At 52.4% G+C, this 23,726-nt stretch overlaps 1 protein-coding gene across 1 annotated transcript in view; it reads left to right on the top strand.

Annotated features, from left to right (window-relative positions):
- Positions 1-23,726, top strand: part of GAS6 (growth arrest specific 6) — a 47,368-nt gene that overhangs the window by 12,051 nt on the left and 11,591 nt on the right. Inside the window, exons 3-10 of the mRNA XM_081084956.1 lie at positions 1,950-1,974; positions 3,704-3,766; positions 15,107-15,229; positions 16,256-16,378; positions 20,241-20,363; positions 21,159-21,280; positions 22,788-22,906; positions 23,233-23,422. Coding sequence (XP_080941082.1) covers positions 1,950-1,974; positions 3,704-3,766; positions 15,107-15,229; positions 16,256-16,378; positions 20,241-20,363; positions 21,159-21,280; positions 22,788-22,906; positions 23,233-23,422 — 888 coding nt within the window. The remainder of the gene's footprint in view (positions 1-1,949; positions 1,975-3,703; positions 3,767-15,106; positions 15,230-16,255; positions 16,379-20,240; positions 20,364-21,158; positions 21,281-22,787; positions 22,907-23,232; positions 23,423-23,726) is intronic.

The raw sequence follows: 23,726 nt of genomic DNA on the forward strand, positions 1-23,726 counted from the left end.
CATTCATTCTAAGTCTTTTCTTTCGGAGCCAACACCTTTCCGTTTGTGACAAAGCTCTGCGGCCTTTGTTCTCCCTCTAAACCCAGAAAGACATCACGGCCTGCTTGCACCCCATGAAGGAGGCAGCAAGCCTCCTCCACCCTCTGGTCCGAGAGGTTTCACCAGCGCGCACCTGGCCTGGCCTCCTTTCCTGTGCTCGGCAGTTGGCCAATCCCTGACCCAAAGCAAGAGAAGGAAGTGAAAGCAGGCATGCCAGGGGCCTCTGAAGCTGGCAAAGAGGAGCAATCCCTCCTGACTTCGTAGCTCTGACCTCCAAACCTGACCTCTTTGTCACTGAATGTTATCTTTGCGACTGTCACACAAGCTGAAATAGCAGACTTGCTCTATTACTTTTCCTTTAACGGGTTCAAGAGTTTTGGTTTTTAAAATCACACCTTTACTAGAACATGACTTTCTAAAATCTCATCTGTGTGCATCTTAGCAAAGCGTTCCCAGCTCCACCCAGTCTAAGAACTCTCTTTGCCCTCACGTGGTACCACCCAGCCTGCCTCTTTCACAAACAGTGAGGAGGGAGGCCTGGCCACACATTCGAGTGAAGGTGACAGACGAGGCTGTGCCAAGACCAGTGTATGAAGCTGGCACATCTGTGGAAGAGCAGCGCCCTGTGTGGGTGGCCCTGGGGGCACCTCTGCCTATCACTCTTCAAATGCCACGCACCTGCTCCCGTCCACGCTCTTCCGGGATGCAGTGTGCCATTGGGAGCCCTTTCTAGCTTCATGACCTCAGTCACACTCCACCACCCCCATTGAGCTCCAGTGTCCTCATCTGTGATAATGGGTTAATACAAAAGACCTTCCTTGGACGTGGTTGTGAGAATCAAACAAAATAGTGTAAAAATGTGGAATGTCACCAGCATGCAGTTGACAGCCAACATCTAGTGCAGTGATGGCGAACCTATGACACGCGTGTCAGAGGTGACATGCAAACTCATTTTTTTTGGTTGATTTTTCTTTGTTAAATGGCATTTAAATATATAAAATAAATATCAAAAATATAAGTCTTTGTTTTACTATGGTTGCAAATATCAAAAGATTTCTATCTGTGACACGGCACCAGAGTTAAGTTAGGGTTTTTCAAAATGCTGACATGCCGAGCTCAAAAGGTTCGCCATCACTGATCTAGTGGCTGACGTTGCTTAGCCAGCCGCTCGGTTCCATGAAGGGGGGTAATTAGGGCCTAACTGTCCCATGACTGGCCCAAAGGGGGAGATCAGAGTGGACGTGGTGGGGCTGCTTTAACCAGCCACAGCCTGCAGGGCTTCCCAGCAGGTCCCTGCTGCTCGCCGAGGCAGGGCGGGTGGTTCTCGTATTTGACAGTCCCCTATGCAGTGCAGAAGTCTTTAGCTTGCATTTACGGACAGAAGACTCCTCGCTTATACCCTCCATAACTCACCCAGCACCACTGTGGTTTACAGACACAGTCAAGGCACATCAATGCCTATGTGTGGATAGTCACACAAGGTCTCCACATGTCTGCGAGGACCCCTCCATCCACAAGGGTCTAAGACCTGGCCTTTACTTGCATTATTTCTCGTCCTCTGAGATACTTTGAGTGGCGCCTTCAAAGTCGCCACAAAGGGCATCGCTGTTGCTGGTTACAGAAAGTCTAACCACGTTCACGGTTCTGCAGAAGCCGCCTGGGCTGTCCCCTCTCACTTCCCTCGTGCCTCCAAGCAGGAAGTGGCTTTCTGGGTGGTGCTCGCTCTGCTGGCCCTGTCACTGAGCCATCTGTGGAGAAATTCTCCGCTCTCCTCAGACACCTGCTCCCCGAGAGTCTATTTCTATCTACGGGGGGAGAAAGGCGAGGCTCGATGAACCAACGGGGGGCTGTGCTGTGTAGGAAGCCTCATATTGTGCCAGTAAACTGTTGCCCTTTTTCTTTTTCCGCAGGAATACTTTTATCCCAGATACTTAGGTAAGTTTAAATCACTGCTTCCTTTAGTTGTCATAAAGGCATAGTTGGGGGATGGTCGTTACATGTCAGAGAAACAAGGGGTCAAAACCTCATTTACCAAGTTATTCCTGGAGGGAAGATCACTTAATTATAGAGAGTTTGAAACTATCCAGAGCACGTAGGTCAAAACACTTGTGTCTTTTGTACCATAATGATCCGTGTTAACCTCAATCCAATGCCATTATTTGCAAACCTTTTTTCTGCTCTGAGTCCAAGTTTAGCTTATTCTTTGGGGATATGACCGATTCAGTAATTCTCAGACTTTTTGATCTCAGGACTCTGCATTTCTGACATTACTGAGGATGCCAAAGAGCTGTTATTCACGTGGCTGGTAATTAAAACTGAGAACATTAAAGAACGTTTCTATTTCATTTGAATGACAGGAATGTACAAGCAAACACGCTTGGCCACTGAGCAGTGATGTCATTGTGTGAGGGTGGCTCTACTGTACGCTGCGGGGAGAGTGAGAGTAAAGGGCAAAGGACAACTGAGTCCTATCAGGACGATGACATTGACCTCCCCAACCACCCGGAGGGCTCTGGGTTCCCCTGAGAACTGCTCCTTCAACAAATACCGTTTTAAGATGGTCTGGGATGCATATCACTTACAATGAGAGAAATGTGTTCCCGGTCTTCCTTGTTAATTTTGTAAAGTCCGTGTGGGTAAATGTTCCACTGGCCTTACATTCTCCTAGAGGTATCTTCTTGGGATCCGTATCTGGCAACAGGCCGAATGGACCGGTGATGCCCTGAAAAACCCGGGAAGCTGCCTGCCTCTGGGCGCTCTGTTGGTCTCTGCTAGCCTCGCTCCTGGGTATGCGAGGTTTGCTTCCTGAGGCAAAGGATGACCAGTTATCCCATGAGCCCACCCTTTAGGGGCCATCTGTTGCCGGGCCAGTGTCCCCTTAGGCATGGAGAAGTAGCAGGGACCTGTGGAAGGACCCGATGAATTGGTTCAACACCCATTCTGCACAACTTCAAGTTTCCTATCATCCCGGGATGCATGTGCTCAAGAGGCCAAGCCTCCCGTCCCCATCCCCATGCCCGTGCGCAACGGCCAGTGTCCGTCTGCATACGCAGCGGTTCCCAACCTGTGGGTCGTGACCCCTTTGGCAGTCGAACGACCCTTTCACAGGGGTTGCCTAAGACCATCCTGCATATCAGATATTTACATTACGATTCATAACAGTAGCAACATTACAGTTATGAAGTAGCAACGAAAATAATTTTATGGTTGGGTCACAACATGAGGAACTGTATTGTAAAGGGCCAGAAGGTTGAGAACCATTGGCATACAGCACCTCAGACAGCTTGACTTTCACAGTAAGGGCAGTGTTTCCAAACAGGGGGTCCATTTGAAATGGAAGTTTAGCTCTCCGACCACGACCAGAAAACTTACTGGATGTTCTTAGTGATCCTTCCGTACAGGAGCAGAGGGAGCCCACTGGAGGAGCTGCGGACAGTGTGCACAGTCTGCCCCTCGGTGGAGGCACTTTCATGGGTCAGTGCCAAAATGTTTCGTTCAAGTGTATTAACAAAAGCTAAACTGCGTTATTGCTGGCGGACTGGAGCACTCAGGTCAGCGTGAATAGTCTGCTTTCCCAGAGGTCCCAAGAGGCTGTGGTATTGTCTCTAAAGCCTGTTCCGCCTCCCGCCTGAAGAGTGACACGCCACCCGTTTCTCTCTTGCAGCGTGCATTAGTAAACATGGATCTCCGTACTCAAAAAACCCAGACTTTGTTCAATGCGTTCAAAGTAAGTCCGTCTCCTTCCTGTCTTCCTCAAAGCCCCGTGAGTTTGGGTAACTGTAAGCTTTGTTGTGGTTTTCGGGGGGATCTTGAATATTTCCATTATCTGAAGGGGCTATCGCACCTGCCTGAGGTCTCCCTTTTCAGTGAACTGTCTTGTTCAAGCAAGCATGTTTTGGTTTTGAATCAGCAAGGAGCGCACAGGGTACGAAACATAAACCTTTCCCGGGGGTGTAAAGAGAAGGCACATCCCTGGCCCTGCCTCCTAGTGAGCCTGGGAGTTCTCTTTCCCAGAGGCCACCACGTTACCAGCTCTAAGAATACATGATATGAGCAGTGTCGAGGGTGGCTCCCCCTACACACGATCTGACCCCACTTTTGCCACCAGATACGGTGGATACCTCCCGTATCAGTACATACAGAGCTGCCCGCTGTCAACATTGGCCATGGGTGAGGGGCATAATTTAACCAATGTGTATTGGTGGACTTGTAAGCTATTTCCAGTTTTCTTGTTATTATAAACCAAACCAGAATGACATCCTTGTGCCTTTGTCACCTCTCACACATCTAAGTATTTCTGCAGAATAAATTCCTAGGAATGGAATTGCAGAATGAAACCTATATTTATTTTTCCTCTTGATGAAGATCTGACCCTAATTACCCCCTCAGCAGGGGGTGAGCAGGAGCGCCCACCCCCCACATCTTCAACAGTCTAATGTATTTTTTTAAACTTTTTTATCTTCTCCAATATAAGTGGTGGAAAATGACACTTTATTTTATATTTTATTCAGTCATTTCCGTTTATGTTTTTCTTACTAATGGGCGAAGCTGACCTTCATGTGTTTAAGGCCTTGTATTTCTCCTGTGAACAATTTGTTCACATTCTTGACCTATTTCTCTCAATTTATAGGAGCTCTTGATTAGACTTCTGCAAATTTGCCATTTGTACCAAAGGTAGCAACATTTTTTACTTGGGCCATAATGCTTCTTTTTATTATTGTTATTTTAACTTATCATACGGTGAAAAGGATACTCTTGTTGCATGAATTTTAACCCACTCAGAACTTTGCAACCACCTCCGCTGAGCCTGACTCAGGGCCTTCCTTGGTCTGAGAGTTTCAAAGTACAGCCCATGGTGCTGGAAGGTTCACTGCGCCTGTTCACAGGGGAGGAAAACTGAGCTTCGAAGAGCACAGCCAGGCGCAACGTAGCAGGACGCTCCCTGTACTTGGTGTCAGACCTGCCATCGCCGGGATAGCCTAGAAGGCTGGCCAGACGCTGAGCTGCTCCTAGTATCTGGCTGTCAGGGGCTCGGGGTGGGAGGGCTGTGCGACCCAGAATCCCTTCTCCCCCTGGGGAGAAGCACCTGTTAACGCAGAGGGGCCACAACCCATGGCCGTGCCTGGAGGGAGACGTGGAGCAAGCCCCTCCCCTCAGGGTCAGGCCATGACATCAGCCTCCCCGGGGTCATCCACGACCTCACTGGGGCCTGAGGCAGATGTGGGAGCAGGTCAGCTTCGTGTCATTTTGGCTTGCTGTTTTTAGTTAGCACTTTTCTGTCCATTTGTTAAGCCAATTTCTTATTTTATAATAATGTACTCAAATTCATTAGGCTGTTTTAGTTCCTGGGTTTTAAATTGCCCGTTTTTTGAGGTTATAACAAAAGTTATCTAAGTTTTATGTTTAACTGTAGGATCCGCCTGGAATTTCTCCCGAGGAGGGAGCGGTCTGGGTGTGTTCATATTTTCCCAGATAGCAGCCCCCTTGGTCCAGCACCATTTATGTAAAAGCGCTGGGGTTTGGCTCAGAGAAGGGCCACCACAGTCCCGGGCTACGTTGTTCCTATGTGAGAGATTTCATGGCATTAAAGTGACTTAAATTGTTTGAACAACAAAGATGATTTCTTAATGGGATTGAGACTTTCCTCCTGGGTGGCGGGCAGCCTGGGAAATGAGGAAGGAGGGAGAATCTCAGCGCTGTTTCCTGAACTGATGCTTACAGGGGAAATCTCGTGCAGCTGCTGCTTATGCCAGATGTTTTAAATGCAGTTCCTAGAAACTTAGGAAGCTGCCTCCATGCCTGGTCTCTCTGGCCAGCTCGTCCCAACTGAGCAAGCCTCTCACTCCTTCCCTCCCTGTGGACCCAGTACCTCCTCCTCGGGCACTGGGCCAGGGCACTGGGCTTCTCCGATGGCTCCTGGCGTGACAGGAGTCTCTGCAGCCTGAGGTCCCGCACAAATGCACCGGCTGTCCTTACGGAGGGATGCTGTAAAGACTGCAGGGAGTTGGGGTGTCATTCAGGGAAATACGCACACCCTGTCTTGTGGGCCCCGAAGATGTGCCTTCTAGGCATGAGTGCACATGGGGTCAATTCAGGCAACTTTGCACTGTTTTTATTGCTGGAGGATTGAGCGGGTAGAATTTCTCCGTCACTAGTGGGGAATGGGGTGCTTGTGATATATTGAGAAAAGGAATTTTCTAAGACTTGCAGGGGAGAATGAGTGGTTTTTATTTGCATAGAGTTACATCCCTCAGTTTGCAAAGTCTCAGGTCCCTTAATCCAGTCCTGGAAAAGGTGTAGCTGGGGCTCTAGCAGAGCCAAAAGCAAAGCCAGTGTCCAGAGTTTCCGTTCCACGGTGGAGCTGAGTCCGACGTCGCATCAGGTTAATTGCTGTCTATAATCCACTGTGTGGGTCCTACGTGGCTGTGAGCGACATGGGTGACGTAGGGGAGCACGCCCCCTGAAATAGGAGTCCCAAGAGAGAAAAGAGGGAACTTCCTTTGCTCTGGAGTTAAGTTTCTCAGATTTCACGCCCTTGCAGTGATGAACATACCATACATAAGCAGATGTTGTATTATAGAATACATCATGCCTGTTCTGACCACTGACTCGCTCCCAGGTGTGACTGACAGGTAAGCATCTTCCCATGTCACCCAGACCTTACAGGACATGCATCTATTGTCTAGTCCCTCCAACGATCTACAGGGAGCAGACTTGGAGAATGTTAACTACAGCTTCCTGGCAAAGCTGTATAAATAGCATGCCTATATTATGTAGTCTCCCCTTTGCTCCTTTCTTGTTAAATAATAACCAGGTTATTATAACAGTACTAGAGGCCTGATGCACAAAATTTGTGCAAGAGTAGGCCTTCCTTCCCCCGGCTGCCAGCACTGGCTTCCCTCTGGCACCCGGGACCCAGGCTTCCCTCGAAGCCCTGGCTTTGTCAGGAAGGTTGTCCAGAAGGACATACAGAAGGACGTCTGGTCCAATTAGCATATTATGCTTTTATTATTATAGATAATTTTCATCTGTTTCTTCCTAAAAATAGTCCTATCTGGTGATGACGGGCAGTTTATGGCTGAGTGCTTTGATTATCAATTATTGTTAAAATTAAAGCAAATGGCCTCAAAGTGTTCATCCCAGACCAGCCCCAGGCCTGGGGCAGACTTTCCCACTGACAGTTCCGCCTTCCCTGCTCACAGATTCCCTCAGCACGTTGGTGTGCCTCCAGCGGGAGGGCCTGCGGTCGGTTTCTGAGGCCTGGGTTTCTCTGCTTTGCCCAGGCCGGGCTGGAGGAGATCCAGGCCTGATTCTCCTCGTGAGGGAGGATCCCTTTGCCCTTTCTCTTCGGTCAGAACAGTGGGCCTCCCCGTGGAAGCATGCTGTCCAGGCTATAGCTTGTCATTACCTTCCAGTCTGGGGGGAGTAAAAAGCACCTGAGAAAGCGGTCCTGTTGGGTGTCAGCAGACGTTTCACATTCCAGGCCACAGCAACAAAGGAGCTCCTTCCTCCCTCTCCTTCAACACAGCCGTCTCAAGGCCAAGATAAGCCCATTATCTCCTAAACAGCTCCTTCCATTCAGAGGCCTGACGTCAGGGCACAGACCACCTGTCAACTCAGAAACCCTCTGCAGGCTTGCTGGGGGGAGGGGGAGGGGCGTCAGGGATGGGGACTTAGTGGATGCATTTGGGCCTGCAGAGGTTTGTCTCAATTCCAAAGAGGTGTGCTGGGCACCTGCTGAGTGTCAGTCAGGCTCTCAGATGCTCATTCCTCCTTCCTTTTGACCTGGGGATAAACTTTGTTTTTGTTTTTTTATTGGATTTATGGAGGTGGCATTGGTTAATAAAGTAATACAGGTTTCAGGTGTATAATTCTATAATATATCATCTGTAGATCGTATGGCATGTTCACCACCCCAAGTCAAGCCTCCTTCCGTCACTATTAATCCCCCTATACGTTCTTCTACCTTCTTCCACCCCCTTTCCCTCTAGTAATTGCCATACTGTTGTCTCTGTCTATGAGCTGTTGTTTCTTTTGCTTAACCCCTTCACCTTTTCCACCCAGCCCCCCTGCCCCCCTCACCTCTGATAGCTATCAGTCAGTTCTCTGTGTCTATGAGTCTGGTTTACTTTGTTAATTAATTTTGTTCACTATATTCCACAAGTAAGTGAAATCATATGGTACTTGTTTTTCTCTGACTGGCTTATTTCACTTAGCATAATATCCATGCAGTCACAAAACATAAAAGTTTCCTTTTTTACGGCTGAGTAGTATTCACTCATCTCCTGAGGGGCATTTGGGCTGCTTCCAGCCCTTGGCTACTGTAAATAACACTGCAATGAACATAGGCGTGTATATGTTTTTTCAAATTAGTGTCTTGGGTTTCTTCAGATATATTCCCAGAAGTGGAATCACTAGGCCATAAGGCAGTTCCATTTTTAATTTTTTGAGGGAACTCCATACTGCTTTTCATAGTGGCTGCACCAGTCTTCATTCCCACCAACAGTGCGTGAGGGTTTCCTTTTCTCCACATCCTCTCCGACACTTGTTGTTTGCTGATTTATTGATGATAGCCATTCAGACAGGCGTGAGGTGATATCTCATTGTGGTTTTCATTTGCATTTCTCTGATGATTACTGATGTTGAGCATCTTTTCATATGTCTGTTAGCCTTCTGTGTGTCCTCTTTGGAGAAGTGTGTATTCAAGTTCTTTGCCCCTTTCTTTCTTTTTTCTTTGCCCATTTCTTAATTGGATTGTTTGTTTTTTTGGTGTTGAATTTTGTAAGTTCTTTATAAATTTTGGATGTTAACCGCATATCAGATTTATCATTGGCAAATATGTGCTCCTATTCAGTGGGTTGTCTTTTTATTTTGTTGATGGTTTCCTTTGCTGTGCAAAAACTTTCTAGGTTGATGTAGTCCCATTTCTTCTTTGATTTCTATGGCTTTGAGTCTAACGTTTACATCTTTAATCAATTTTGAGTTTATTCTTGTGTATGGTGTAAGAAGGTGGTCTGGTTATTTGCGTGGGGGGGGGGGGTGGGGCGGGGTGCATGTATCTGTTCAATTTTTCCAACATCATTTATTGAATAGACTACCTTTATCCCATTACTTGCTTCCTTTGTCAAATATTAATTGACTATAAAGGCATAGGTTTATTTCTGTTCCATTTTTCTATATGTCTGTTTTTATGCCATTGCCATGATGTTTTGATTTCTCTGTCCATGTAGTATAGTTTGATATCAGGTATCATAATTCCTCCAACTTTGTTCTTCTTCCTCAAGATTGCTGTGGTTATTCTGGATCTTTTGTGATTCCATATAAATTTTTGGAATATTTGTTCTAGATCTGTGAAGTATACCATTGATATTTTGATAGGGGTTGTGTTAAATCTACAGATTGGTTTGGATTATATGGACATTTTAATGATGTTAATTATTCCTATCCATGAACATGGTATAGGCTTCCACTTACTTATATCTTCTTACCTTTCTTTCTTCAGTGTCTTATAATTTTCTGAGTATAGGTCTTTTACATCCTTGGTTAAATATATTCCTAGGTATTTTGTCTGTTTTGAAACAATTGTGAATAGGATTGTTTTCCTAGTTTCCTTTTCTGATAGTTTATTATCCTATATAATAAAGAGGTAATATGCAAATTGACCATCATGCCCTCGCACAAGATGGCTGCCCATGTGGTCAAAGATGGATGCCACAAGATGGCTGGCAGGGGAGGGTAATTGTGGGTGATCAGGCCAGCAGGGGAGGGCAGTTGGGGGAAACTGAGCCTACAGGGGAGAGAGGGCAGTTGGGGGGACCAGGCTGACAGGGGAGGGCAGTTGGGGGCAATTGGGCTGGCAGGGGAGCAGTTAGGCATCGATCAGGCTGGCAGAGGAGTGGTTAGGGGGTGATCAGGCTGGCAGGCAGAAGCGGTTAGGGGCAATCAGGCAGGCAGGCAGGTGAGCGGTTGGGAGCCAGCAGTCCCAGATTGTGAGAGGGTTGACCTGTGGGATCAGACCTAAACCAACAGTCAGACATCCCCCGAGGGGTCCCAGATTGGAGTGGGTGCAGGCTGGGCTGAGGGACACCCCTCCCCCAATGCATGCATTTCATGCACCAGGCCTCTAGTTGGTGTATAAACATGCAACAGGTTTCTGGATATTTAATTTGTATCCTACTACTTTATTGAATTCATTTGTCAGTTCTAGTCATTTTTTGGTGGAATCTTTAGGGCTCTCTATATACTGTATCATGTCATCTGCAAAAATGAAAGTTTTACTTCTTCCTTTCTAGTTTCAATCCCCTTTTTTTCTTCTTCTTCTTGTCTGATTGCTGTGGTTAGGACTTCTACTATGATGTTGAATAAGCGTAGTGAAAGCAGACATTCCTGTCTTGTTACCAATCTTAAGAGAAGCACTTGTAGTGTTTGCCCATTGAGTATGATGTTGGCTGTGGGTTTGTCATATATTGCTTTTATTATGTTGAAGTATGTTCCATCTCTTCCCATTTTTTTAGTGTTTTTACCAAAAATGGGTGCTGGATTTTATCAAATGCGTGGTCTGCATCTATTAATATGATAATTTGCTTTTTATCTTTCATTTTATGTGGTGTATCACTTTTATTGATATATGGATATTGTACCATCCTTGCATCCCCAGAATAAATCCTACTTGATCATGGTATAGGATCTTTTTAATGTATTGCTGAATCTGGTTTGCAAATATTTTGTTGAGGATTTTAGCATATATGTTCAGCAGATTGGCCTATAATTTTCTTTCTTGTAGTGTCTTTATTTGGTTTTGGAAATGGGATAATTCTAGTCTTGTAAAATGAGCTTGGGAGTCTTCCTTCTTCTTAATTTTTTTTAAAATATATTTTATTGATTTTTTACAGAGAGGAAGGGAGAGAGAGATAGAGAGTTAGAAACATCGATGGGAGAGAAACATCGATCAGCCGCCTCCTGCACATCTCCTACTGGGGATGTGCCCACAACCCAGGTACATGCCCTTGACCAGAATCGAACCTGGGACCTTTCAGTCCGCAGGCCGACGCTCTATCCACTGAGCCAAACCGGTTTCGGCAATCTTAATTTTTTATAATAGTTTGAGAAGGATACGTTTTAGTTCTTTGAATGTTTGGTAAAATTCACCTGTGAAGCCATCTGGTCCAGGACTTTTGTTTTGGGGGAGTTTTTTTATTTTTTATTACTGCTTCAATTTCACTAGTTGCAATCTATTCAGATTCTCTGAATCTTCCTGATTCAGTTTTGGAAGATTGGATATTTCTAGGAATTTATTCATTTCTTCCAGATTGTCCAATTTGTTGGCATACAGTTGTTGGTAATATTTTCTTGCAATCCTTTGTATTTCTTTGGCGTCAGTTGTTACTTCTCCTCGTTCATTTCTGATTTTATTTGGGTTCTGTCTCTTCTTGATGGGTCTGGTTAACCGTTAAAGGTTTGTCAATCTTGTTTATCTTTTCAAAGAAACAGTTCTTGGTTTTATTGGTCTTTTATATTGTTTTTGCTAGATTTTATTTCTGCTCTGATTGTTATTATTTCCTTCCTTCACTGCACATTTTTTGGCGAGGGCAGGGAACCGTAATGCCTTCTACCGGTAAGCAAGTAGAAACTGGGTCCAGCGATCAGAGGAATTTAGTCATGGAGTAGTGGGTCACCCACAGCTGCCTCAGATCCACCCGAGGTCAGCCCTGAGGTCCCACAGGCTGCATGGATGCCTTTCCAGGCTGCTGCACTCGCTGTAACAAGAGTTATACTCTGGGGGCAGAAAGGATGGGGAGGGTGAGGTCAAGTCTAGCCCAAAGACTAGAGAGATGAAGGGACATATCTTGGCAGGAAGGGGCTCTGAGGGATTTTCTTCTGGGATGGGTGTTGCGTAGGAATCTCTCAGAAAACCCCACCCCAGTAGAAGTTGGTGTTGGCCTTTCAACCCTGGGGACTGTGTGAGTTGTTTTTTAAGGAGGGTTTAGGCATTTTAGGCAAATTCTAGACAAAGTTAACCAGCTCTTCACGTCAAAGGTACATGTGTGTACCTTTAACTTTAAATCTTTAACCAATATGTCAAGTGGAGACCCATACCACCTCCTTGACCCTTTTCTCCTGTGGGGGCCCATCTGGGCTTTGGATTGAGTGTTGTGGGAGGTGTCAGGTGAACCAGCTGCTCCACCTGGGCTCAGGTGTTGGCCAGGCCGGTATGTCGCCTACCTCCAGTCTCTGACCCTTCTGCCATCAGAGCCCCTTCCTGTCAGGACGAAGTCAGGAAAGCAGACCTGTCCCTTCAACTCCCTAGTCCTGGGGCTAGACTTGACCTCACAGTCTAGTCCTTTCTGCCCCCAGAGTATAACCCTCTTTACAGCGAGTGCAGCAGCCTGGGAAGGCATCCATGCAGCATGTGGAACCTCAGGGCTGACCTCGGGAGGATCTGAGGCAGCTGTGGGTGACCCAGTATTCCATGACCAAATTCCTGTGATCGCCGGACCCAGTTCCTACTTGCTTACTGGGAGAAGGCATTACAGCTCCCTGCCAAAAACAACTGTGCAGTGCCTCACAAATACTGGGAGGCATGATCAGTCTACACTCGCAAGTGTTTTGTGTTGGTTGTGACCATGCATACAAGCCCACTTTGAGGTGTGCCATGGGGAGATCACAAGAAAAACACAATGAGAGACTTGGGTTCCAGTTTGTAGACAAGGTTATGCAGATTCCCCGAGGATCGGGTGCACAGACCGCGTGGGCAGCCGAGAACATAAAGCACAGCGATGGGGGCCCACGCCGGGTCCCGCGAGGAACGCAGAGACCACTGCCATCCTGTGCTGGTGGCAGGGGAGCAGGTCTACCAGGACTCATTGTGGTGACAAGAGCAAGCCCTGCGGTGGGAACGCTGTCCCCAAATTTGGAGTCGAGCTGGAAACATCAGTCATTTTAAGAACGAAGTGATCAACCGTACGTGACACCTGGTGCTTTCAGCTTGGCCTGTTCCCAGGGGCCAGGCAGTGGAATGCGTGGTGTCTGCAGGTCTGGACGGGGTGGGGGCAGAAAGGAAAAGCTGAAGAACCATTGAATCCTAGGTCCCCGGGGGTCAGATGATCCTCTACTCACCTGCCACATTACCTAAGCTGAGCTATTCACTTTGTACATTAAAAAGGTGATAATACCTGATTCACGTGCTGTCGATGGGTGTGTGGCCCTTGGAAACCACACAAGTGACATGGTGTGAATGACAGTGGGTTCTGAGTGTCAGAGAGGGTGTCAGTGTAGCTGGTCTGAGCCGTACCTGGGTGGCACGCCCTTGGTGTCACCTGCCCTGCTGCTGCCTGGTGTGCCACCTGCCTGGGCCTGGAGGTTGTGACAGTCAATTGGCCTGGGTGACCACATCTCCAGGGCTGCTGAGGAAATGTACCCAGCTGCCCTTAACTAAAAACAAAACCGAGAAGCCGATTTTGCTTTCGGTTGTCAATGCAGCTAAAACCCACTCACCGGGGGCACTGACGAGTTTCCGGAGGGCAGTCTGGGTGCCTTGCCCATCTGACTGAACGAGACAGCTTCGGCCATGAACCCCATGCTGTTCGGGGCCTGGATAAGAACTGGAGGAGAGAGAAGTAGGAAAACAGCAGAGAGTCACCGGGAGATGTTTGATGTCTGTAGACTCATGAGGGAAAGACAGTCAGTAGATTCTGCGAGGAGCAAAGGCAAAAGCAGCTTTAAATGAGGGAAGAGAAAGGGCCTTTCAGGAGCAGACGGTCACGTGGCGCTTTCTGTCTGAGCTGGATGAGACATGCTGCGGAGGCCAGTGTGGACACAGCTTGGGCTGGGCTGAGTCAGGACACACCTGCACTCGAGGAGAGTCACTGGGAAACCTCAGCAGGTGAGCAGCGGTGGATGCAGGGCCTGCTGTTCCCAGGACCTGCCTGTGTTCCCCCACCAGCTGTGCCTGGCCAGCTCTGGGCTCCTCCACCTCCAGAAACGGCCCAGCCATCGTGTTGTCTGTAGGCATGAGCCTTCCTCAGGCCAGTGGAGTCCGGCCTCTCCACGGTGTCCTGACTGAGTGCCGATGGCAGAGAAAGGGCCAGAAAGACTTGTCTCTCCCGGCCAGGCCCACCTTGGTGTGGCCAGGAGCCTCATGGGAGGATTCCTGGAGCTCTGGGTGCAGTCATAGCTTCCCCAGGTCTCTGATCTCCGCTGCTTGAGCGTGGGAGCGTGTAATCGCCACACGGACGGGGTAAGTGCCCGGCCGGCCTAGGTCGTGGGAGCTTCAGCCGTGTTCGCGAGAAGCTCCTCCTCGCATGGAGAGCCCTCGGGAGGCACCCCACTGGGACAGTCTCTTAGCCGTGGTCCCTAAAACAGGCGGAAATGATGCTGGTGATTGACATGCTATTATCCCAGGCAGAGGGCTTCCCAAGCGAGTGGGTTGGGCACGTCGGCCTGGGCACTGCCACCCCGGGGCACTGTGGGAGCAGGCAGTGCAGCCTGGGCCTGGGGCAGTCCCCATCCTGGGCAGGCAGATTTCTAGGGGAAATGGGGTGGGGCTCCCACAGAGGCCAAGCCCAGTGGAGAGAATGTTGGCAAAGGTGGATGGGCTCATGGTGTGAGTGGGCAGGGGGCCTGGCCTGAGAGGGTGGAGATGTCCACTATGGACATCTGCCTGGAGGGCCCTTGGGTCAGCCAGGGCTCTGTTGACCTGCTCCCTGGGAGGTCCGAGCTCATGGGGCTAAGCCAGGCTCACTCCCTCCTCCCTTGCTCCCTGCGGGGCCAAGACCCCAACACCCTGGCCCTGTGTGGGGGTGGCCACTCCCTCCTGGAACCAGCCAGGGGCCTGGCCAGCCTGTTCTGTGACCCTAGTTCTGCCCAGAGGTGGGGTTCTATGTGGCCGGCCTGGGCCAGTGGAGAGGACACTGGTGCCCAGGCCCTGCCTCAGAGTGCTCCTGCCAGAGGCCAGTGTGTCCCAGGGTCCCACAAGAGGCTGTGCTCCTGCCCACCATGACTGCTCCCCCCGCCCCCCTCAGCTGGCCGGGAGCAGCTCAGGACAGTTTCCTCCTTCCTTTCATCCCAGACCTGCCTGACCAGTGCTCTCCAAACCCCTGCAGTAAGGAGGGGACCCAAGTGTGCCAAGACCTCATGGGCAACTTCTTCTGCCAGTGCAAAGACGGCTGGGCGGGACGGCTCTGCGACAAAGGTAAGGCCACCACAGCTGCCAGATAAGGGATGAGGTGTGGGCATTGGGACCTCCCTGCAGGGCCCCTCCCTCTTTTCCTCTCCCTGCCCCAACCACCCTGCCCCACGTGCGGACACGGCCATCCTGGTCCATTCTGGCTGAGACAGGAGTGGGAGGCATGGAAGTGCCTGCAGGCTGTCCTAGGATCCAGGCCCCACACTGGCCGGCCTCCACTCAGCTCCCGGGCGAAGAGGGAGAAGATGGGTGGGCAGGGCATCCCCGGCCCCTCACGAGAGTCATCCCAGAGTGAGAATGTTAACACAGTGCTGGAGGCCCTGTTTGCCTCTTGGGACAGGGGCGCTGTCCAGCTGGAGAGGCCATCGGTCAGCTCCTGAGAGAGCTGGGGAGGAGCAGAGGGGTTCCTCTCCGAGAGCAGGGCTGGAGCACAGGACGGGGCCGCCGCAGGCAGTAAGACCCCCCCCCCTCCCCCCCCCCGCGCGGGAGCCTCGCGGCTGCCCCCTCAGCCTCAGACCCCAGTGATTACACGAGACGAGAGTAGTTCCTTCTCCCTCGAGTCTGCAGTTGTACAGTGTCAGCAAAGAAGCTGCAACCCCGCCCTCCCCCCGAACCCGGACCTCAGTAGGCCCTTCACTGTGGTGGAGAGCCGGGCCTCCCCTCAGGGCCTCCTGGTGTTTCCTCCTGGGGCCGCTGAGCAGAACTGGAGGCCATGCCCACAGGTGGTCCGTGAGGGCTCAGCTCAGCCTGTGTGGGGCTTGGCCAGACTGCGTTTGGGCCTTGCGGCTGCCTGGCCATATCCACCCTCGGGCACTTCAGCCTTCTGCCCTCGTCCCATGCACACTCAGATGGCCACGGAGCTGGCACTGGACTGTCACCGCCCACAGCACCGGAGAGCTCCCTATGCCCTCCCGCCCGTGGCCTGGGGGTGGGTGCAGAGGAGAGAGACGTGCAGACACTGCCACGTGCTCGAGGCGGATGTGTGTCACCTCCGGGCTCTCCCCAGTCCCTCTGTGTCCTGTGTGTACCCAGATGTCAACGAATGCAGCCAGAAGAACGGGGGATGCAACCAAATATGCTACAACAAGCCAGGCAGCTTCCACTGCGCCTGCTACAGCGGCTACAAGCTCTCCCGGGACAGCCGGAGCTGCCAAGGTAAGGCCTGGGCCCGACCGCGGGCTTTCCCGGCCTCTCTCCTCCTCTGCCCCGCCCTCCTCGCGGCTCCTCCCCTCTTCCACTTTTGCAATTGCCAAGTTGCTGAAGTTGGCAGTCACATTGGCTCCTCTGCAAGAGGCTTTGGCAGTGGCTGCTTCTTTGGTTCTGGAAGGGAGGGCAGGAGGGCGGAGGGTTTCTGCAGAAGGAGCACATGCCCGGGCATGCTGGCAGCCCGAGGGAGCTGCCCATCACCATCTCGGCAGCACCACAGACGGGATGATTCACTGTGTCTATGGAGATCGCTGCCCCAGAGGGAGTGTGGCTGCTGGGCCTCCTTCCAGTGCCACGGAGCCTGCAGGCTTTTCTGTGCAGCTAAGCGCCCAGGACATCGCAGGGGCCGTGGGCAGGGAGCCCCAGTGCCAGGGTATCACTCCCTGCACACACCCCGCTCCCATCCCCAGGGCCCGCTCCCCGCCCAGTGGCCAGCATTCCTCCTAGAAAGGCCCCCCGCTGGCTGAGTAAAGCAGGAAGCAGCTCAGCAGCCCACTCCCCCTTCTGCTTCCAGTCTAGTCTGGGGCTCCCGGAGGCCCAGCACCCTGAGCCGACCCGCGAAGGACACTGCAAACTGTGGCCCATCCCCTCTGCTCCTGCGCAGCCCGTGGTGCCTGGTCAGAGCCACCATGAGTCACACAGCAGCCGCACCCCACTTTTCAGGGGGAGTCTTCTCCCTCTTTCCCCCCTTCCGATCCCAGTGTGCTAGCATCAGGCTGAGGGCCCAACGCAGGCTTGGCACCACGGGCGCATCTCTGAATCAGGACCAGGGCAGAGCTCCCAGTTTGGAAAACAGCTTCCACTTTTGTCCACATCAGTGGCCCCCATTCCTGCATCCATATGACAGTTCTCACCTAAGTGCACAGAGTAACCCATTGCCCTTCCCATCTGCCTCCTCGACCTATCAGGGCTGCCAGCCAGGCGCCAAGCCCAGCCCCGGCTCGGCCATGCGCCCTGCAGGCATGTCCTTGTCTCCAAGAGCAACCGAGGACACTGCGTTGCTGGGCAGAAGCGCTTTACACAGCGCCCAGTGGACCCCCAGTCCTGAGGACCTGTCTGCAGACCAGAAGCTCTTGAACTCGAGTTTGCATCTGGTGCACCTGCAGCCACAGGGCGGGGGGGGGGGGGGTAGGGGGGTCTGGGGCTGCCCACACTCATCGTCAGGTTCCAGGGTGAGGCTCACTACTGGGCTCTTTAGATGCCCCAGGCAGTGACGCTGTGCTCTGCAGAGGGAAGCCCTGCTTTAACCTCCTGGAAAGACCCCAAGTGACCACATCTTTAGTTTACTTTCAACCTCCCACCAGGTCTGTGAAGCCTGAGGAGACAGTGGTCTGAGAGAACCCCTGCATCCTGTGGCCTTTTCCCCCCAGAGTGTGGGCAGGACAGCAGGGTGGGTCTGCACCTGCCCGAGTCAGGGGGCCGAAAGGCTCTCCCCGTACCATGACTGATTAGTAATCAGTGTGATGGCAGGAACCCCGCCTGGTAGCCAGGCCTCAGCGTGTGCCTGCAGATACTGGCCCTCACACAGCGCCCTTCTCTTGGCCATTTCTTTTGGGACTTTGGGACACCAGACTTCGGCACAGGGCGCTTTGGGGAATGAGGACCATGGAAGATACCGGACTTTTCATCACATCCTCCTTGGATGCTAGGGGGGAGGTAGTGGTGGGGGGGGGGGGGGGCGGGCCCTGAACCCCTGTTTCAAGCACTTTCCCTGGGAAGCATGAGAAAAACAGGCACTGGGTTGATGAGTTCAGGGCTCAGGACTCTCCACCATCTCTCCTTGGCTGCAAGAAGGGACTGAGCAATCTCAGGCCATGTGGCCAGGCAGGAGAGTGGGCCGGCCCCTCTCCTAAGGAGAGAAGCAGATGAGGACCCCCTGGGAAGGGGGTTGGCACCTGTGGGCCCCTTGGCCACAACGCACACATTGGGCTTGGGCTTGGGCTTTATGTGCTCAGTGCCAACACCATCCGCCTGCCTGCCCACGTTCAGATTTCCTGGGTCGCCAACTATGATTAATCATTGGACAGTGGCATCTTCAATGGGCAAAGTGTCAGGAGGACTGAGGAGGAAGGAGGGGAGGGGGTCTGAGGTCATGGAGGCTGTAAGAATGGGGGTCGGGCGTGGCCTGGGCCCCAGCTCCACCAGCCGCATTGAGGGAGGCTCTGCAGCAGCGCAGTTGCTCTGGGAGAAGAAAGTGAGGTGACTGGGGGTCATGATGGACACAGTGGAATTCGGGGTTCCATCTTCTGTTTCTTGTGGGGAAGAGATGGCCCAGTGCTGGGGCTGCTGGGCTGCGGCAAGGACAGACTCCTGCCAGGAGAGAAAGTCCCACTCCAGGCCCTTCCCTGGTGCTGCTCTGACGCTGGTCCCCAAGGGTGTCCCAGGCCAGCAGCTCTGGAACGTGGGAAAATGCCGCCTCTCGGGTCCTCCCTGCCACCGGAGTCAGAAGGTTGGGGGTGGGCCACCCAGGTGGAGCAGGGCCTCCAGGGGCTCTGGGGCAGCTAGGGCCTGAGGATCCTGTGCAGGGCATCCTGGAGCGGCCAGCAGGATAGTATCTGCTATGGTCAGAGTTTGCCCAACCAGCCATCCTTGGTGCTGGGTGGCTGCTCCAGCACTGGGTCGGGGCAGCCGCAAGTGTACACGGGGTGCTCACCCAGAAGAGCCGTCTCCTCCCCGCTCCCGGGGGCTCGGGCGGCTGGTGCCAGTCTGCACCCACCATGCACTTGCTGAGGGGAAGCCGGGTTTCTCAGCTCCCCGATGTGGGGTTGGCCAGCCTGGCTCCTGAAATGAAATACGGGTTCAGAAGCATCACCACAGATCCATACTGACACAGGAGAACCGACTGTTTTACACACTTTCTCTTGGGGAACGCGCGCTGTTGGTGTTGGCTCATTCTTACATCTGTGAGCAAGGTCTTACGGCAAGCATGTCGAACTCGCGGGCCGAGGGCTGTGGGCCGCCTGCCTCATTTATTTGGCCCGTGTTAGCCTTTGAGTTTGACATGCTTGTCTGACCGTGTTCATGTTTGAAAGCCTGTGTTTGTTGGTAAACTATCCTTGTAAAGAAATTAGGAATAGTTGGGAAGCTTTGTAATACAGGCCTTTATGCAGCCATAGGAGGAATCACATGTTATTTGAAATAGTCACATTTTCTAGAACCAACACTTTCTAGATATTCCTTCTGTTGCTGAAGGGAATGGGTTTTTCACAGCAGGGTTTTGGGTTGCCGCAGTGGCAGAGTGGGTGGAAATAGCAGGACAGAGCCTTGGTGATGTGTCATTACTGAGGTTTGATTTCCAAAAGACAGAGCCCAGTGTGCGGAGTGTGGAGGCCGTCCCTGGTGGTGGTGATGAGTCCAGGGTGCCCCGGGGAAAGCAAGGGCTCCAGGGATGCAGGGTGGGACTGCAGCTCAAAAGGCCCCCAGGGGGTGCTGTTTTACCTTCCTGTGCTGCAGTTATTTGAATTAAACAATTCTGTGCACACCTCTGGCCAAGCAGTGCTCTCTCCAGTGTCTGAAATGGACCTTTTCGGTCGGGACTCTGATCAGAAAGCCCCTCCATCCTCAGTCCCCACTCCTAGAGCTGAAAAGTCCAGTGGATGGAAAGAAGGGGACAGGCAGGAACGGGGGAGGAGGAAGAAGAAGAGGGCAGGGTCAGGACCAGCAGAACCTGGGACCAGGGTGCTCTCAGGGGCCTGTTGTCAGCCTGCCAGCAGGGCGGCAGTACATTCCTGGCTCACCACGGGCGGCCTAGGCCGGCTGCATCCTCCCTGTCAATCTGGACACAGCCGTGGTCCTCTGGGTTGTTTTGCAGACATAGATGAATGTGCAGATGCGGATGCCTGCGGGGAGGCGCGCTGCAAGAACCTGCCCGGCTCCTACTCCTGCCTGTGCGACGAGGGCTACGCATTCAGTTCCCAGGACAAGGCCTGCCGAGGTACCCATCCCAGTCGCTGCAGGCACCACACACATACATACACATGCATGCACTGCACATATGTAAACATGTGCCCTGTATGTATGCACACCACACATGTGTGCACCACACACATATGCACACACGGGCTTCTTGATGCAGCTGTGCACCTTCTCCAACATGCCACAGACACAGAGATAAACAACACAAGGCCATGTCTGTGCTCCTGCAGCTCCTGGGGCTTCTCTCCAGCCTCCACTCAACCAGCTGTATTTGGGGTCAGGCCTGTGAGCTCTCACTTCCCTGCTGAGCCCAGACATGTCCTCGGGGAGCTCAGAGAGATGTTCTCTCTCCCCAGCTTCTTGCCTGGTGCCCTGGCAGCTGCCCAAAACTTGAGGGGGATGATAGGGTGGTCCCGGCCCCCACACCCTCCTCCAGCTCCCAGATCCACTCTCGAGACCCCCAAACACTCCAGGGACTACTGTCCATGGCACAAACCTGCCCCAGAACCTGCAAGCCAAGCGTCGTACAGACGAGATTGTTTGCTGACCTGGGAGTGTGTGGTAGGCTTCACTTATCCTAACATCCTCCCTCACTTCGTACAGTAACTGCTCCCCTAGGAAAGAGCAGGTTGGACGCTGGGGCCGCGGGCCTGGTGCTGAGCGGGAGTTGGGAGGCCGGGGTGGGGCCTCTGGGAGTGGGGGCTTGGAGGTGAGTGCCTCCCAAGTCACAGTGAACACGCCATGGATGTGATCAGAGAGCAAGCATGTGTGATTGCACAAAGTGAGGTGGGGACGTTTCCCTTGTGGCCAACAGATGTGGACGAGTGTACGGAGGGGCGCTGTGAGCAGGCCTGCGTCAACTCCCCGGGGACCTACACCTGCCACTGCAACGGACACGGGGGCCTCAAGCTGTCCCGGGACATGAACACCTGCGAGGTAGCACCCACCTAAAGCCAGGACGCTCGGCCTTGCCCTCAATTGACTGGGCTGTCCAAGCAGGCTCTTCTTTTCTTTTTTTTTTTTGTCCTTTAGAAGCTAGTGGAAGGGTTGCTGGGAGAAATGCTTTTGCTGAAAGGCCTAGTGTGCTTGGGGCTACGTGGAGAGATGTGGGGTGGGAGACGTGCTTGTCCCGCCCCAGGGGTTTGGTTGTATCTATGAGATCACTACAGCAGCTCCCTACACCACCACGGACCAGGTGGTGTGGATCTGCAGTGTGCATTGCTGGCACGGATATGATGTATCCTTGCCCCACAGGTTCCTCAGGTGTGTCGTCTATGCCTCCTGAGTCTGAGGTTCCCCAGGTGTGCCCTCTGAGCCTCCTGACTCTGCGGTTCCCCAGGTGTGCCCTCTGAGCCTCCTGACTCAGGTTCCTTAGATGTGCGGTCAGTGCCTCCTGATGCTGGCTGGCCCCTGACCACCCCCTCGGGGCTCACACCGCAGTGTCCCTCTGGCAGGGAGAAGCTGCACTGTAGAGCAGCCTCCAGTAACCAGAGGAACAACGGGAACAACAAAGCACACTGACTCATGCAACCTGGTCAAGGGGAGCTTCAGGGACGCTCGAGTCTCCAAATACTGCTCAACGGATGATTTTTTTGAAATCACAATTACCATATCATTATCTATGAAGAATTCCTCAAAAAAATGAAACGCATGCCCAGACAAGTAACACAAAACCTAGAAAATGGTCTGACTAATCAACAAAAGCATACAAACGCTTTCCAGCGACCAGAACGCTAACGTTTTAACCATTGCCCCTAGCGGTTCTCAACCTGTGGGTTGCGAACAATGAACATACACCCTGCATATCAGATATTTACATTACGATTCATAACAGTAGCAAAATTACAGTGATGAAGTAGCAACGAAAATAATGTTATGGTTGGGGGTCACCACAACATGAGGAACTGTATTAAAGGGTTGCTGCATTAGGAAGGTTGAGAACCGCTGCATCAGGAGACCAATGTTAGTGGATGGCAGCTATCCAGAAACACCAGCCTCCAAGCCTACATATTTTATTGATTTTACAATGTTTTGTAGTTGCTTTTTACGATTCCCTATACTTTGTGTAGGTTTGAAATATTTCATAATTTTAAAAAAACAAGAGGGAAAGGAACATTGGCAGGGAAGGTGACAGTGGCATAGCAGGGAGAAGTGCTCTAGGGGATCCCGCCGGGAGCGCAGGAGCCCGAGGCTTCCGGGGAGACTGGGTCCAGCCTCACCTGGGAGCCCCACACGGAAGGTGGGCTCTCACAGAATCTTAAGGGGTTGTAGCAGGAATCGAGCCCTGACGCCAAGCACTACCTGTGTGTGTGCCAGGGCCCTCGCTGGGCGGGGTGAGTGGCAGGACACAGAGGGCTGGGCCTGTGTCCTGGCAGGCCCTTCAGAGCCAGAAGAGGGGCTGAACCAGGGCATGCCCCTGCCTGACGCGCTCCCGTTCCCACAGGACATTCTGCCCTGTGTGCCTTTCAATGTGGCCAAAAGCGTGAAGTCCTTGTACCTGGGCCGCATGTTCAGTGGGACACCAGTGATCAGACTGCGCTTCAAAAGGTTGCAGCCCACAAGGTGAGAGGTGGCTTACCCAGCAGGCCCTGGGAAACAGCTGGCTGATGGCTCCGCTCCCCATGTTCCCAGGGTGACACCTAGAATGGTCCTGGCTGCCCTGGCTATCAGCTCGGTCTGGGCACAGACTCAGCCACAGTGCGGATTTCATGCTGGGCTCTGGGTCAGCAACAGCAAGACACGTCCCGTAGGCGCTCTGCCCCGGCTGCCTGGGGGGGCTTGGCAGGGGTTGCCATGGGACACGGCCTGCTTTGCTGTTTCTCTTGCTGGGGCCAGTCTGGGCTCTCACTGGCCTGCGTCTAACCACTTTGTCTCGGTGCTGCACTCAGATTGGTGGCCGAGTTCGACTTCAGGACCTTTGACCCCGAAGGCATCCTCTTCTTTGCTGGAGGCCATCAAGGCAGCAACTGGATCGTCCTGGGCCTGCGGGCCGGGCGGCTGGAGCTGCAGCTCCGCTACCATGGCGTCGGCCGCGTCACCAGCAGCGGGCCCATCATCAACCACGGCATGTGGCAGACGGTGAGCGTAGCCCCACGACCCCTCCTGGGCCAGCTTGGGTCTCCTGGGATGAGGCCCCGGCAGTTACTCATTCTCTCACACACTCAACAGTTGGTGGGTACTGCACCTGGCAGGACAGGCCCTCTGGCCCCCCAAAACTTTAAGTCTGATGGGGCATGTCTCATCATGTGATCAGAGCATGGCTCCCACCTCGAGAGCCATGACTGTCAGCAGGGGCAATCCCTCCAGGGGGCATGTGTCTGTATCTGGAGACACAGTTTGTGGGTAGGGGGCCCTGGCACTGGGTCAAGGTCAGGGAGGTTGC

Source organism: Myotis nattereri, assembly GCF_964212035.1.
Source record: "Myotis nattereri genome assembly, chromosome: 2".
NCBI lineage: Eukaryota > Metazoa > Chordata > Mammalia > Chiroptera > Vespertilionidae > Myotis > Myotis nattereri.